The sequence below is a fragment of the Cryptomeria japonica genome, chromosome 5, assembly GCF_030272615.1.
Source record: "Cryptomeria japonica chromosome 5, Sugi_1.0, whole genome shotgun sequence".
In the NCBI taxonomy this organism is placed as follows: domain Eukaryota; kingdom Viridiplantae; phylum Streptophyta; class Pinopsida; order Cupressales; family Cupressaceae; genus Cryptomeria; species Cryptomeria japonica.
Window position 1 is genome coordinate 542,637,558 of NC_081409.1, and position 17,792 is coordinate 542,655,349.

At 35.0% G+C, this 17,792-nt stretch overlaps 1 protein-coding gene across 2 annotated transcripts in view; it reads left to right on the top strand.

Moving 5' to 3' along the window:
- The window catches only part of LOC131034562 (DExH-box ATP-dependent RNA helicase DExH8), a 279,913-nt gene extending 278,602 nt beyond the window's left edge, over nucleotides 1-1,311 (top strand). For both annotated transcript variants that reach the window (XM_057966082.2, XM_057966083.2), the window contains exon 14: nucleotides 661-1,311. In XM_057966082.2, coding sequence (XP_057822065.2) covers nucleotides 661-870 — 210 coding nt within the window. In that variant the 3' untranslated portion in view covers nucleotides 871-1,311. The remainder of the gene's footprint in view (nucleotides 1-660) is intronic.
- Nucleotides 1,312-17,792: the final 16,481 nt, after the last annotated feature.

Below are 17,792 nucleotides of genomic sequence, written 5' to 3' on the forward strand. Positions count from 1 at the left end.
ATTGTATATTGAGCTTTGAGTAATAATAAAAAATATGTGGATACAAGAATTGTTTCTTACTGACTTGTAGGTAGTTATGCAGAGGGTTTAAAAACAAATATTTACGATGTTTGAGTTCTGTTTCTAAAGTTGCCTGTTGGTTGGGAATTTTTATTTATATATATTTTTGTTATTTATTTTCAACACCAATTTCATATATTTTTGAGTTACATCCACCCACTGACATATTATTTGATGATTACTCCTCAACCCTTGAGAAAGCAATCACAAAGTAATGATCATGTTTGTGAATCATTTTGAATAACTGTGGGGCTACTTTTCTAGTTTCAGTGTTGTTGAAAAACTGCCATGTAGCTTGGATATATTATTCAGCTAGACTGATAGACATTTTGCCAAGTAAGATTGTATAAAGCTTCAGACCTCGCTTCTCAGTTGACCCCAATTTTTTTAGTGTATTTATATTTGAAAGCATGCTCAAAGTATGAAATGCACTGGAATCATGTTCAGATTACCCTAGGTATCTCAAAGTCCGCAATTTAGTTACTTATTGTATCTTTTTTACTGGCAAATTTGTTTTTGGTGCACTGGATATAATCTAAAAACCTGATTTCTAATTTGATGCAATGCAATATTGCTGATGCAACTGTGTTTTGCTTTTAGGTTGAACGAATGGCAAGAGATTCCTTCTTTTTCCTTGCATCATCAATTGCATTTGATAATTCATCTTTTGCTTGTTTCCCCACAAACAAAGAGAAGGAGAAGGATGTACCACCTGCGAAACCAATTTCATACATTTTTGAGTTACACCCACCCAGTGATATATTATTTGGTGATTACTTCTCGTCCCTTGAGAAAGCAATCAAAATGTAAAGTTCATGTTGGATAACTGTGGGGCTATTTATCTCGTTTTACTATTGTTGAAAAAAATGCCGTGTGGCATAGATATATTATTTGGCTGAATTAATCTGAAATTTTGCCAGCTTGAAGTATGAAATGCAGCATCGTCATGTTTTGATTACTCTAGATATCTCAAAGTCTGTGATATAGTAGCTCTTGTAAATAATTGATTAGTTGTCTAAGCATCTGATCAAGGTATGTTGTTAAGCACTTGTTACAATAGTTGAGTGTCATTCATGCTACCAGGCAAGCAATGCCAGAACTTGGCTCTTCCTGCATTTTCTAAAATGCTTATATATCTTAGTATTGCTGATGCAACTGTGTTTTACATTTAGGATACACTTCATAACTTATAATCATGAATATTGCTATAATGAACATAGTCTGGGATGGATGTTTTCACTTCTAATTCTACACTAGCAGATTGTTGTAGTTACCAGCTGTTATTGTGCTGAAGGCAATCCTTTCTAAACCAGCTTACATCTGTAGAATTTCAGCAAAAAAATAATCTACAAACCCAAAAGCAGGAGACGTGCACCACCCATGATTTGGATGCCAATTTCACTTACAACCTCAGATAGGAGATTATGTTTATCAAAGCGAAAGTGCTTTCCTTGAGATGACAGGTTAAATGATCAACAATTAGGGCACAATGCCTATTTATACCGAAAAAGGGAATAAGGCTTGAGAATCAACTTACCAGCAAAGGAACGTAGGCCCTTATATGATTTAAGCCTTCCATGCAGTGGCATGCAGTCCGTTAAGGATCTAGAAGCATACCTTAAGTTTACAAAATATGAATTTATAGACTAGTATCATGTTAAATGATATAACAAAATAATTGTTAGATATTCAACAAGAATATACGGTGTATCGAGTTGAAAGACTGATAATGCACATCTAACATAACGATTTGAATTTCAGTGAATATTTCCATATAATTGGTGATTTGGAGCTTTGATGATTCTAATTCTCACGGAAGATTTTTACATTGAAATTGATTGAATAGCCACCTTGCAGTAGCCAAGTCAAGCAAGATGTTTGAAATTGCCAAACCAATAATTTTGCTGGTAATTTGACAGAAGCTTGAGATAGCATTCCCCCACAAATAAATAATTGATACTAAAGCAACAATATTTTCACATAAAGAAATAAGTTGTTAAATTGGTCGAGAGGTGAACTTACTGCAATTGAAAAGTTGAGCAAACATAGTAGATTTATCTAGTAAGTAATATATTGAGAGGGCTAAACATTCTTTAAGAAAAGCCATTTGTATATAAGAAGTAATCTTTTCCTCTGCCTTCAAACGTCCCTCAATCTTGGATACAGAAGAACAGGCTACCAAACCAAATAATATGAAATCAAGTAGGCGAGCGCTTTTTGAGCAAGATAAATGATCAAAATTATCATCTTTACAAAATCGAAAGAAAAATCGTATGGGTGTGCACACTCAAAAATTATATTGTTTTGTTGATATTTATATTTCTTAACATAGATCTTAAACCTTATTACTACGTGTATAATGTGCATACACACATAAATTTGAAAATAAGAAATAAAAAGACTCAAAAACATAAAAAGAAATCAAGTCTATTCTTGCTTTATCAATCTCACTATAAACTTCAAAATTAATCATACTGATTCATCTTTAGAACTGGATGCAACTCTCAACAGCATAACTTTGTCTTTTATCAATAAGTGATTTTGACATAATGGACTTAGCATAAAAATATGTGACATTAAATGATGAAGGAATGATTTTATTTGTAGATTTCTGAGTCAGATGAGAATAAGAATTAAGATTTAAGTTAATTGAATTGAATGTGGAGTCAACTGAATCGAAAAATGAGAATTTGTCATTTTGAATCCATGAGAAGATGGTAACAAATCATTGTGAAATGATATAATAATGACCTTTATCAATCACAATCACAATCATAATCACAATCACAATCACACACATACAAAGAACATAATAACTCAATACTTACGTGGAAACTCATACGAAAGAAAAGCATGATAAAATGCATGCTTTATATAATAATTTCTTTACAAATTTAGAGGCACCAACCCCTCCAATTTGTCAAAACTTTCTCACTAGAGATACCAACCCCTCATTCAAACTTCCACATATCAATGTTGCTTTTTCAACAGATGATGGATCCACAATTTTACTATAAATCTCTTCCACAAATCTACTATATAGTCATCCACAAATCTGCTATATTATCTTCCACAAATCTCCTATAATCTGATCATGAGCCTATCACAAGATAACCACAATCACCTCTTTCAAAATCTGCAATAAACTCCTTATCTACTTCTCAAATCTGTAGATCATAAAATGCTCTCTCTAAAACTAATGTATGTACTTGATCTTTCTTCTTATCATTCACAAACTCCACACCCACTTCCTTTGCGCGCACTATATTTGTGTGTGTGAAGGGACATGTCCGTATGCAAATAGATATTTCTTTTAAATGAGACATGTCCGTATGCAAATAGATATTTCTTTTCAATGAGACATGTCGCAGACTCGCACCCCTTGAGAAGTAGTTTTTCTTTTAAAAAATGTTTCAAAACAAATCGCATTTTTTTAATTTGAATTACATCATTCAACTGCCCCTTCACCTTTTGTCTTAGTAGAATGATCTTTAGTAAATCGCACCTTTTGGAGAATAAAGCACTTCCTGTTAAGCACTTGTTCATTGCATCAACAAGTAATTTAATAGTTGAATGGTATTTGTGTTGCTTCCTTTTTAGTTGTTTGTTTGTTCTAACCAAACTGTTGCATTGTCTTAGTGACTCGTACTTTGTATATTAGTTATTATAATAGTGTAAATTTAGATGTACATATAAGGAAGTGAATTGTCCATATGCTACCCATCCATATCAATTAGGAAGGTATGATGGATGTTACAACCACCTTGTAAACAAGAAAACATCTGTGAACCAAGTGCTTGTCATGATAAAATATTAGTATTCAACTTAACCAAGTTGTATCATTGTGTATAAAGAATATTTTTTAACAAATGTTTTTGTTGACCTGCCAAGCTAGATATAACATGGAAAGGTTGATTCATAGGGTGTACATGGGTATACATAAGTTATTAGCATAGAAATATTATTTTTTATCATGTATAATTTTTCTAAGTAAAAGTTAAACGTTAATGGTTAGTTGTGAGGATGTTAGGGGGTTAGTACAAAATAGTTAATGGATAATTTCAATATTTACATTAAGATTTAGAAAACGTTTCAAAATCTTGTATTTTAGACATATTCATGCTTATATAATTGTGACTTTCTCCTCAAGTATGCATATTAGAATTCAAGATTTGTAGACTTTTTCTTGCAAAGATTAATGCCTATTATTATTTTTAGAATTTAATCTTTGATTGTTGTTGATTCTTATTTTCTCCAATTCATTTGGTATTAGATCTACAGGGCTCCAATCTTGTGAAAATCGTTGGAGTTTGATGCTTAATAATTTTGTTTTGTCTTTGTTGTGTTGGGATTCATTGGTAGCCATTCAAACCCATTATGTTGTCAAGTAAAATGTTCTTTACTCAAAAACATCTTGTAAAAAAGTTTTTGGTTTATGAGAAACTTTATTAGAGCCTTCTAAAAGATTTTACATTTTATAATTTTAATGAGTTTTTCTAGAAAGTTGTTGCATTTTTACTTTTTTTATAGCATCTTCATCAACCATGGTTATCTCTATTGTACCAAATGTCCTAAATTTCTTAGCTTCTTTGCTTTGATGTCAAATAAGTTGTAGCTACCTCTCAAATCCATAAAGAAATGAGGATTGTTCATAATTATAATGAAGGAAAATGGTTGAGGTAATAACTCTATTTTTTTTTGTAGCTTGATCAACATATTCAACATTTTTCTAAACCAAGCTTTCGTATTTGTGAATGGAAGAGTTTTTTAATTTGAGAATTGGCCATATTGTGTAGTATTTTTGCAAAATCCACTATCAATTTACTTTAGGACTCGAAATTTAATTGTTTTCATAAATTATTGAAAAAATATTGTTATTTTAATATCTTTGCAAACTATGAAGAGACAAATCTTAAAAATTTATCATACTATGTATAGTGGAGTTCTAAACGTTCTTGTAAAGTGGTTTTATTCCAACTCTTACAAATCTCTCAATTTATTTATTTTGTTAAAACTCAATTCTAGTAGAGTGAAGTATGCTCAAGATCTTGACTTTGAAAACCTACACAAGTCTTTAAAATCATTCAGCTTTCAATTTGACACCTTTTTAAGATTTTCATATGAAGGAAGGATTTCTCTGCAAGTTGGATAAACTTTGTGTCTCTCGAGATCATCATGATTCTCTTCTCAAAGAGGAACAATCTACTCTTTATGGTGTTCATTGTGACAAGAAAAAGATCTTCATCATTTTTAGCGATTCTTCTATTGGCCTCATATGAAAAGATGTTCTCCATTTTCTCAAGATATGTGTATTTTTTTATTGTTCTAAACCAACAAATAGAAAGATGGGCTTGATTATTCATTTGCCTATTCCTTATTTTCCTTGGGAGAGCATTTTCATGGACTTTATTAGTGGCTTTGCATTGATAGTTCACTGTCATGATTATTCTTATGTGGTAGTTGACCAATTTAACAAGATGGCTAAGTTCTTTCCATGTTGCAAAACAAGTTTTGCACATGACTTGGCCTAACTCTCCCTCAATGTTATTTAGAGATCCTTTGGTTTGCCAACTAGAATTATTTCTGATCGTGACTCACGTTTTGTGGATTGTTTTTGTTAGGCTAAAGTTGTGAATAGGACTCTCATTCATTGAGGATTTATCACCATATTTATCCTAAGAAGTGGTTGTTTAGGGTGAAAATAGAATTGAGTATTTCTAGGACCTAACTCCACTTTCATCAAGCATTGGAATACGAAAGCACCTAGAGGGTGATCCTTCATGACTAACTCTTGTGAAATAGAGTCAAGGGATACTTCTAGGATTTCTATTCCTTCATTGATATGAAAGAGAATATGTAAAATGCAAAGGTGATGCAAAGCTACAATGAAAATGTAAACAAAAGTGATTGAACAACAATAGCAGTCAATTGAACAATAACATAATTGCGACAATAAGTACAAATATGAGGATAGAATTTTGATGTGCACATGATGAAAAACTAAGCCTGATCTGATAGGACTAGGGTGTTGTACACCCTAGTCTCAGGGACAGTAAAGAGCTATAAAGTGGGAACTAGAATTCTAAGTTTGTTTGAGCAATGTCTATGAAAATTGAAGCCAAACCAGGAGGCTAGGGCACTCCCTGGTCTTGGAGTAGGCATTGGTCCCTAAAATCCAAGACCAATTTTTGACAGAGAACCTATGCATATTGACCGAGACTTCTTGAAAATTGCCTACTCTGACGGAAACTTGTAACTACACCTGCAATCTGAAAAATGGTGTGTTCGTGACTATATAGGGTTTTGCCTTAGTCAAAACCCTTGTTTTGGTGATTTCCACTTCCACAAATAGCCAATAATATAATTGAAAATGTGTGTGTGTCTTTGAATCTTATGTGTTTGTAAGATTGCTACAAGCTAAATGCAAACTAGAGTTCTACCTTGTGTTTTTTAGCAAACCCTAAATACTTGTAATGAAATACTTCAAATCACAACTGTAATGCAAATCTAAGAACTATTGTGATGTAGATCTGAAGCTCAACATGGAGACATGAAAACAACATGAAACCATTACCAAATCCTAAGGAAGAGGTACGAGCCAATTAATAGTCGATGATTTCCTTGTCATTCTTCGATATCTCCTAAAGCTTCCATAATTGATGAAAATGTTGATGAAGACTTGATTGATGGATGAATTGAAGATTTGAGGCTTCACAAAACAATAAAACTTTAACTTCACAAGGATCTCCTTTCAAATCGCTAGATTGGAATCTTCAAATGAGAGAAAGAAACACTTATATATGAAACCCTAATTTTAATCTCGATAAAAGGATGACTTAGAATTGATGAAATTTGACACCAAGTGAGATTTGAGTGTGGTAAGACTGCAAAATTAAGCTCCCAAAATTCGGGGAAAAAAGTTCGGGACCGGGTAGTATACTACCTAGTCCGGCCAACTTTTACCGATTTTCTAGGGATACAAGTTATCATGATTATAATGCTAAATCCAACATAGTGGCACAAATTAAGGTGTAGATGTGTGAAATAATCTTGAAGATTGAAATTAGGGTAAGATTAGGATTAAATAAAAAGGGGCACACCTAGAATCAAGGGCCCTTTTTATGATACATAAATTGATGAGAGAGAACTTAGGTTTAATTAAATTAACAATTAAATGCCTAAATAAGTCTTATAATGCCAAATGCAATGGGACATATTAAGGAGGGTGCTAACCTAAGCATGGAAGTGGACAACCTAATTAAGGGTGTACAATTTGCAAAGCCCCCACTTTAGCGGTCATATGGCACTATGTGCATATGCAAGCTAAAGTACATAAAAGTAAACACTCATGGGAAAAAGGATATGTCCATAAGATGTCAAACGAAGCCCCAACAGTATCTACAATACAATGTTAGGAATCACATTCTACAAAACCACATTGTTAGTTGAAATCACAAAATCATTTAGAGTGTTTTCTAAGAATGATGAAATTTGAGGGTAGCTAGATGCCCCCTCGTTTCGGCTTGCTATTTAGTATTTTGAAACGAGGTATCATGTTTACCACTTCAAATTGTGAAGAACAATTGGTGACAGATGCTCGCACAAGATTCAATACAAAATCAAAACTAATGTATAATCATTCGATAAGAAAGAGAACTAAAACACAATTCCAATACAACTGACGGGGTGAGAACCAGAGTTCTCCAACTCAAGATATGAAAGATTAAGTAAAAATGCAGAATTAGGGTTTTTAAAAGAATTACATTTTAAATAATGAAAGAACACTATTCATTTGTCCTATTCACCTTTTTGTCTTGTAGTACAGTGGAGAAACCCACATAGTAGAAAATGCAATGTCGACAATCCGAAATGCCTACCTGGATGAAGAATTTGAAGCAGTTAGTCCTGGAGGACATCCCACTGGATGAGGTAGGCCAACCAATATGTATCTTGTTGATTTGTTGTGTTTTGATAGGTTGATTTAGCTATCAAAACCCTAAATTTAACATGGGCCACCCAAAATGAGCGCCATGGTCCCATCTAGGGACCTTGGTCCCCTAGGGGCGTCATGGTCCCAAAAAGGGGGTACTAGGTGGCACTCATGGGGTCAAGACATAATTTGATGTTTATGATGATGACTATGTTGATACATGATGTTTGATTCTTGCAAGAGCTACCATATTTATGGGAGCATACCTCAAGGCATACATACAACCATCTGCAGAGTTAGATCTGTTACCTTTCATTAGATGAGCAAAGACTTCTCTAGGTAGTTGGCCCATGGTGTGTATGCTGCTTGCCAGCGATCAAATTTCATGGGCGATGCTTATGGCCTTGATGGAGATATGTGATCCCGATGCATCCACATTCGTCCTTCGTGTCGGGGGATGACAATTATGTTAGAGGATGTATACCACATCCTACGAGTACCAGTGAGAGGGAGGACTATGAGATATAAGTCACCTCGATCACAAGAAGAGATGAGGGATCAGATATACTATGTCAAGAGCTACACCCAAAGAGACGAGAGGCTAGATATTTATCTGATGGATATTGCATCTGACAGGTATTGTCCCATTGTTGAGGAGATCGATGATAGACACAATGGTACTAGTCATATGTCAAGATGGTCAAGGTAGTCACATGCATGGAGGATTGACATACACCATACATGAGATGGAGGAGCACCATACTATGTTTGCATGAGGATGCAACATGTTAGTGCATCTATACCATGACTTGGGAGATTATGTCTACTATGAGGAGAAGAGTTTGATGACATGCACTCTTCTCTAGATCTGGATGTTAAAGAATATTTCATGCACACGACCCGCAGGATTTCTCATAGATGTGGTCCTTGACGAGCCCAGAGCACATGCATACCCGTGCATGAGATCTTGGTAAAGAGGAGACTTATTATATTGGAGAGTTGTGATAGACCATTTGTGTCTTGATGATATCATATGGAAACCTTATAAATAGATGCATGATTGGTCGGGACAACATTTTCATCTACATCATATGCAGCGGGACCAACTATTAGAGGGTTGCCACAATTATATGATTGTCCCATTTTACTCTGATAGAGTCATGAGGCAGTTTTGGTCTAGAGCAAGGTTACCCCTTGGCAATACCGATCTACATATGACACTCTCGCAGTGTCGTGAGACCAGGAGCCAAGCATAGACCTACACAACAAGGTGTGGAGATTATAGATGATGATTAGGAGAGGCACGTCAAATACATTCCCCCACTAGAGGATGATGCAGGTGTACAATGCAGCTACACCAAATATTGGGAGGCTTCCTATCTAGGAGCAATATTTCCTCTGGACTACTCGAGAGGGAACATTGATATGTAGGTTAGACCATTAGAGTCACGTAGTCAAGAGGGAGGAGATGAGGCATCCAAGGAGCCTAGCAAGGTAGATGGGGAGGTAGAGGAGCGGGATCAAGATGGTGGGGATTATCTTGATCCTGATCATGCAGGAGATGAGATTCGAGATGCCATCCCTTCACCAATGGACAATAGAGGACAAGATTTAGCGAGAGAGGAGGATGACAGAGCCCTATAGAGGCCTACCTCGAGGATTCGTAGGTCATCACCACCTAGGATACACTCTGAGGTACCGAGGCAGTACACGCATGGAAAGAGTAGTGTGGTTGTGCTCCCAACCACAGTGTCTCAGACTCCTACCTTATCTAATCCTACATGGTAGGAAGGAGATCCAAGTAAAAATTATTTTTCAGTATTTTATGTTTGATTATTGATGATATATATGCATATATCTGTGGCTAATATGAAATTCTTTTCTCTTTCTCCACAACTAGAGCACAGGGGTGGTGTGGCTTTATTCATCACGTACTTGGCAATATCATCACATCATCACACATTCCACAATCCTCGCAGATCACGTGCAAATCTCAGTAGATTTTCAAGCGACATGAGGATGTTTTTGATGTTGTTAGAGTGGAGCTAGAGCTTGGATGAGAGGAGAGGGAGCGAGTATAGTGCGAGCTCACAGAGGCCTGATCAGAGTCGCTAATGTATAGAGGGATCGTGATGGATATGGATAGGAGGAGCTCATTAAGGAGGCACTCACGTTCCACGTCGACCTATCGACATACACCTATGGGGCTACCATGGCAGGGGCTAGAGGGATTAGGTAGCCACCATCCATAGATTTGGTGATATGAGCACCACATTTTGTATGAGTGGTGATGATTGTACTAATTAAAGTATTTCTTAACTAAACACAACATGATATAATCTAACATAACACATGGGAAAATTGAAATGAATGCTAACATAAAGAAATGTAAATTCCTAGGAAAATACATAATGAATTCAAGACAACTTAAGTTTTTCAAGAATGAAGAAACACATATTAAATAACAACTACTTAAAACCACATTGCTTTAATAAAGACATGCTACCATACCATTTAATAATGATGAAATAATAAAAGAAGAAGAAAAGGAAGAGAGAGAAGAAGATTAAGCATAGTATCTCTGAAGATGTATAGTTTTTAAGGGTTCCTTAAGAGGTGTACCTTCCATATCTGCTATCATATAAGCACTTGATCCGTAAACGTCAGTGATGATGTATGGTCAAATCCAATTTGGACTAAACTTCCCTTTCTCACCTGACAAAGCATTTATGTTACACGAATTCTCATAGAGTACCAAATCACCCACTGAGAACGAACGTTGAATAACTTTGTCATTATAGCTTCATTGTAGAGTCTTCTGATAGGCTTGAAAATGCTCAAGAGCATATGTGCATTGTTCATCAAGCATTTCAAGTTGTTGAGGGCGTTGTTCTCTATAAGAATCATCATCAATTATCCCCTTAAGAGAAATCCTTAGTGAAGGAATATCTAACTCTAAAGGCATAATTGAATTAGCACCATAAAGAAGATTATAAGGAGTTGTACCCATAGCTATGCGAACAGTTATCTGATAGGCCCAAAGAGAATAGGTCAACTGAGTATGCCAATACTTACCATGCTTATTTACAATTTTACGAAGAATTTGTTCGATGATCCGATTAGAAGCTTCAACTTGACCATTTGATTGAGGATAATATGGAGTAGAAAATCAATGTTGGACATGGTATTTCTCAAGGAATTTCTTCACATATTTTTTTAACACTAAAGTACCATTATCAGAAATCAAAGTGGAAGGTATACCTAATCGAGAAATGATATTGTCTGGAATGAGTTGAGGCATTACATCGGCGATTGCGGAGCGAAGAGGAAAAGCCTCTACCCACTTTGCAAAATAATTTGTGGTAGTGAGAATAAAAGTATGTCCTTGTGATGAAGGAGGATAAATTTTACCAATAAGATCCAAGCCCCATAATGAAAAGGGCCAAGAAGACACTTGGGACCTAAGCTCATGAGTGGGAGCGTGAATCAAATTGTTATGTTGCTGACATTGATGACACTTTTTGACAAAAGAAAAGGAGTCTCTTTCCATGGTTTTCCAATAGCATCCCATTCGAAGCAACCTTTGAACCAAAGATTTGCCTCCAAAATACCCCTCACAAGCACTTGAGTGTGCCTCCTCAAGAGCAATGGGGATCTCTGATTTATTGAAACAATGAAGAAGGATCCCATTATAGCCTCATCGATAAAGGATCCCAAGTGCTATCAATATCCAAAGAAATAACAAAATCATCAAGGAATGAATCTTGATTAGGTAAAGTGAGGGGAGAAGGAGCATCATCCAAATGGTTGGTTAAAGCTTGCCCTTTAATTGCTTTTTGGGAATCAAATTTAAGGTCAAATTCAATTAACATAATAACCCATTTTGCTTGACGTCCTAAAATATCAATTTTAGAAAAGAGATATTTTAAAGGATCAAATTTGATGATAACATGTGTCTCAACATTCAAAAGGTAATGTCTTAACTTTTGAGTTGTGAAAAGAAGAGCAAGATATTTCATCTCTATCGTAATATATCATACCTCATAATCGAGTAAAGTGTGGCTTATGTAATAAACCAACATTCTTTACCATCACTATTATGTTGTGCTAATAAAGTTGTGAGAGCATGAGAAGAAGCGACATTATAAAGAAGGAAAGGTTGACTAGGAATAGTAGGTTGTAAAATAGGAGGATTAGCCAAACAAAGTTTCAAATCTTCAAAATCTTTTTGACAATCCACACTCCATCGAAAAGTAGTACCTTTCCTAAGCAATTGAGCAAAAGGGAAATTTTGATCTGCAAGTTGTGAGACAAACCTACAAATAGCTTAAATTTTTCCTTGTAAACTTTGTAATTGAGAGATATTTCGAGGAGGTGGCATGCTCACAATGGAATCTATTTTTTTCGTATCCACCTCAATACCATGATGCAACACTATGAATCCTAATAGTTTTCACACCAAAAACACATTTTCAGGCATTCAAGCGCAAGTTATATTTGTGAATTTGTTCAAATTTTTTGTGAAGGATCCTAACATGGTCTTGATGAGAGATAGACTTAGCTAGGATATCATCAACATAATCTTCCAAGATTTTATTCATGTAATCATGAAAGATAAGGGTCATAGTGCATTGATAGGTGGCACCAATGTTTTTCAACCCAAAAGGCATCACAACCCAGCAAAACGTACCCCAAGGAGTTGTAAAAGTAGTTTTATATTAATCTTGAGGAATAATAAAGATTTTATTATATCTAGAGAAACCATCCATGAGTTATAACAAAGCATGACTAGTCGTAGAATTAACTATCATATTAATGTTTGGAAGTAGAAAATCATCCTTCAAAGAAGCCTTATTGAGATCACGAAAGTTGGTGCACATTCTAATCTTATTGTCATGATTGGCAATAATAACAATATTTCAAATCCAAGGGGAATAATCAATAGAGCGAATAAAGCTAGCTTCTAGAAGTTTTTCTATTTCAGCCTTAACAAGAAAAATTATTTTAGGGTTCATTTTCCTAATCTTCTGCTTCACGGGTTTGGCATCATGAATTAACACAATTTTATGAGTGACAATCTCAGGATCAATGCCAACAATATCTGAATAAATCCAAGCAAAAATCTCAGGGAAGTCACGTAAGAGAGAGAAGTATTGATTTTGTTCATCATAACTCAAACATTTCCTGATCTTTATGAATTTTTCCTCATTATAAGGATCCATTTTGACTTCAATGATATCACTTACAAGAAGGTTAATTTCTTGAGGTACATCCATTGGTTGAGGAAAGTCATGAAGCATCTCTTCACTATTGCCCCCTAATGCAGTGTCTTTCCCAAAGTGTGACTTGACATTTAAACAATAAGGAAATCCACAATTATGGTGATAACGAGGAAGATTATCATAGATTCCTAAGAACTCGGCCAAAGAATCATCCATAGAAAAGATATCAAGGGAAGGCAATGAGTCAGAATCAATTAATTCAAGATGTATTATAGAAAGTTAATTGAAAGAAAAGATGGCATTAATATTAAAGGATGGTCTCTTAGATGCTTTGGTGGGGGCTTAAAGAGATTATATCCAAGTCCAAAAGATGCTTCACAAGCATGATTCTCTAAAGGAACTTTTATCCCTTGCTCATGTGCACCACAACCATTTCCATTATATCCACTGTTGGCTAAGATGTGAAAATTGGGACCATAAAGGGTAGTCATTTCTATAAGGGAAGGCGGAGACTCATATGTCTCAATTTCATAAGTAGTTGAAGTAGAAGATTTTTTTTATTTTGAAGCAACCACAAAGTTTTTACTAAGTTGTTTAGACAAAGTGGGTTTCTTTTTAGTTTCAACTATATCATCCTCCTTTTTAGTATCAAGTTCTATTGGGGGGATTTTAAATTCTCCTATAAAAGAAATTGTAAAATCTAAGGATCCTCAATAATCACCTAAGAGTACCTCTTCCAATGAAGAAGTATCTTCAGGAAGAGATGGTGATTTTTTTTGAATTGAAGAAGAAGTAGGAGTTCTCAGAGAAGAAGTAGGATTACTTGTTGAAGAAGTAGGAGTACTTGGAGAACATTTGTAATTGGATGAGGTTTGCAATCAATCTTGTAAATTGGTATCATCATGCAAAGTATACATTTTGTTGTTTTAAATGAATTTAACTTGACAATGAAGAGTAGAAGGAACAACTTGCATAATATGAATCCAAGGTTGCCCTAACAAAATATTGTAAGGCTTTTGGGCATGACTTGAATAGGTGTAGGTAAAATAATGGTTCCTACCTTAATATGCAAGGTTATAGTACCTAAATAAGTTGTAGCAACATTGTCAAAACCACAAATAAAAAGAGATTCAGGTTTTATGAGAGAATTGTCCACATTATCTTATGAAATAAATCAATGCTACAAACTTTAAGGCCAGATCCATTGTACACAAGGGTTTGTCTTATAGGATTACCACTAATAAGAACAACAATCATAATAAGATCATATTGATTTTGAATCTCTTGAGAGGGTAACTCATCTTGTGAGTACATAATTTGAGCTTTAGATGTTTTCATATAATCAATCAAAGAAGCCATGTTATTAGGTGTCACTGCAAGTGGGACATCTAAGTTCTTCAAAGCATCTTGCAACATTCCATGATGTGTGGATGAGGTTTGAACTAAATCCCAAAGGGGTATCTTGGTGGGAGTATCTTTAAGTTGTTCAATAAGATCATACTCTTTACCAAGTTGTTGTGATATACAAGGTGTTGGGGGAAGAATAGGTTGAGAAGAAGGAAGAGAAGAAGGAATCACTAGACGAGGATTAGGTTGCCTATTGTTCTTAAAATTATAGGTATGAGCAATTGAAGTATAAATCTCTCTGGTAATTTTTTTAGCATACTCATAAGGACTCTTGGTGGAATAACCTCCTTGGATAGTAATAACTAGTTTGTTCGGAGTGAAAAAGGCATCATTAGTATAGCCACCTTGTGTTAGACTTGTGTGGATAATGTTGTCATTGATGTCAAAACAATCATTTGGTTCTATACTGGACAGTGCATGTAGATCCGAATATCAGTCCATACATCATGGATGTTATGGATGATATAGCTATGCAAGGATTGTATGTGGTCAGTATGTATGTGGAGTTCAAGTGTTGCATTTTTTGGTTAGAAGTTATTGTGCAACATGGATAACTTTGGAGATGAATTCTTGAGGTCCCATTGAGTTCTCATTGACCTCGGTATCCCAGTGTTAGGAATTCTTGATAATCCCGGCATCAGTTATGCATCCTAGAGTTAGCATTTTTTATGACTATCAGAAGTATCTCTTCAAGTTTTGTGATTGTGATTTCCTTGGTACATGTGGTATCTACTTTTTGGAGATATCAGACTTAATCTTGAGACAATAGGTCTATTCTCTTGGGTTTGGATGACGCTGCCCTTTTCCGGTAATCTTGGCATATGCTTTGGTAATTAGAAGTATGTAAAGGAATTGTGTAGAAGTATTGTGAAGGCTAACATGAGCTTATTGATAATGTGTTGGGCTTGGTCAACACACTATTTTATAATTGTATCCTCCGGTATATACATGTACATGAGTGGTGAATGAAGACATCGATCAAGAGTGTGTGAGTAATGTGCAGAAAATAGTTGGTAGTGAAGGAAGCAGTGTATGTGAGAGTTGCAGACAACAAAGGTAATTAGTGTCACAATAGTGCAATAGTCCTTTACTGGACCTGCTACAGAACAATTGGGTAACGACCTCTAACCGGATCTATTGTAAAGTCTAAGATTTGTAATTTGATCTTAAACTTGGAACTGATCTCATGCATTTGGAGATGCAAACCTTCTCAGTTCAACCCTTTTACTTGTAGTGAGCGTTCCCGCAGTTAGCTGTCTCTTTTTGTATTTTTGCAGTGAGTAGTTCGACAGTGAGTTGTTTTTGTAATCCGGCAATGAGCCACTTGATAGGGAGCCACCCATTTGTAAACATAACTATAACTAGTTATATTCTCATGAGAGTTAACACTCTCTATGGTTTTTGCCATTTGTGTTTTCCACATATAAAATCTTGTGGTTGTGTTCTCCTTATTTATTTTGCATTAGCTGCTTTATATCAATCAAGTTTGTTTGATACTTTTGTGGATAGTTATAATTGGTGAAAAGTTATTTTTCTTTAATCGGTGGGAATATTGATTCACCCCCTCTTAGTATTTTGGTGCTTTCAACCTAATCAACAATTGGTATCAGAGCTCTCGTCCCTTGCTTGGAAAGCCTAACTGCTTGAGGGAGATCTATGTTGGTTGAGCCATGACACCTATATACTTGGATGAAGAATTACAGATGAATGAAGATTTGAATATAACCCTTGAATATTTAGAAAGCATTGAATCAAAGAATGAAGAATTGAAGGAGAATGTGAAGATAGCAAATAAATGTGTGCAAAAGCTGAGAGAGAAAATCTAGAAATTCAAGTTGAGACACGAGGAGGTTAACAATTAGTTAAATCAAGCAAATGAAACCATCAGAGACCTGATGCAGAAGATAGAGGAAAATGATAAGACAAAGTAGTTCTTGAAAGAAACCTTAAAGATGAAACTGAAGAGTGTGAAAATCTTGAACAAGAAGTGAATAATTTGAAGGCAAAGAACAAGATCCTTGACAACAACAAGCTCTTGGAAGATTTGATTAGCATATGACAAGTCAGACAAAAATGGACTTGGTTTCTAAATCAATGTGTGCCCAAATCAGAATATTAAAGAAGAAAATAAGGAAGTCAAAGCTAATACATAGAAGAAGTCAAAAGATGAGAAGAAATTCTAGAATCAAAAATCAAATGAAAGAAGACCACCACTCTGATAGCCTAACGCACAAAGGTACCCATATTTTAATGGCTATTGTTTTAAATTCAATAAATTTGGACACAAGGCCGTGAGTTGTAGAAGCATTCAATGTTATGGTTGCAAAATATTTGGACATAAAGCAAGCCTTTGTAGGAATCATGGTGTGAATAAAAGTTATAACCTGGTTGTTGCAAACAAGAACAGTTAAAATTTTCAAGGATACTGTTTCAATTGCAATAACTATGGACATAAGGCTAGTCAATGTAGATACAAATCTCTTCCGATAAGATTTGAGAATAAAATTGTTACTTGTTTCAAGTGCAATCAGCTCAGACATTATGCTAATCAATGCAGGAAAGTAAGTGAGGAAAAATCCATTGAGAAGTATGTAATGAAAAATGGTGAATCAAAGAAGAAAGAAAATTTGGTTTGGAGAAAGAAGAATGAGAACAAAGGAAGTATGCCTAAAGTACCAAAATCCGATGTAGGCTCCCCTTCCTCTAGAAATTAAGCTTAGATTTTCAGGTTAGAAGGAATTTTGATCTAAAAAAAATCTTCTATCCTCCCCATATGAATGGATCATGTCACTAATCTGGCATGACCATGCTTGAGTGGTATCCGACAATAAAAGGAATCATGATGACATCATCAAAAAGATAGTTCTTGGAGGGAAAATCCTAATGAAGCATCTTTAGTAAGATAAGTAGCAGTTCTTGAGTTCATTTCTTTCATATCAGTTGTATTTGATTGAGATCGTTGTGAATAGTAGAGCAACAACAAAGTGAGTAGTAGGAGCAATCATGGAATAAAAAATGATCGTCGAAGAATGTAGCAGTGAAGAATTTCAGATTGTGGACAAAGTGCTTTTGGATGAGTTTAGCCCGAAGAAGATCAGATTTGTTGAAGTAGTTTTGAAGGATGATGAATTGTAGAGGGTCAAAAAAATTGAAGGCAAAGGTCTGAATTTGTG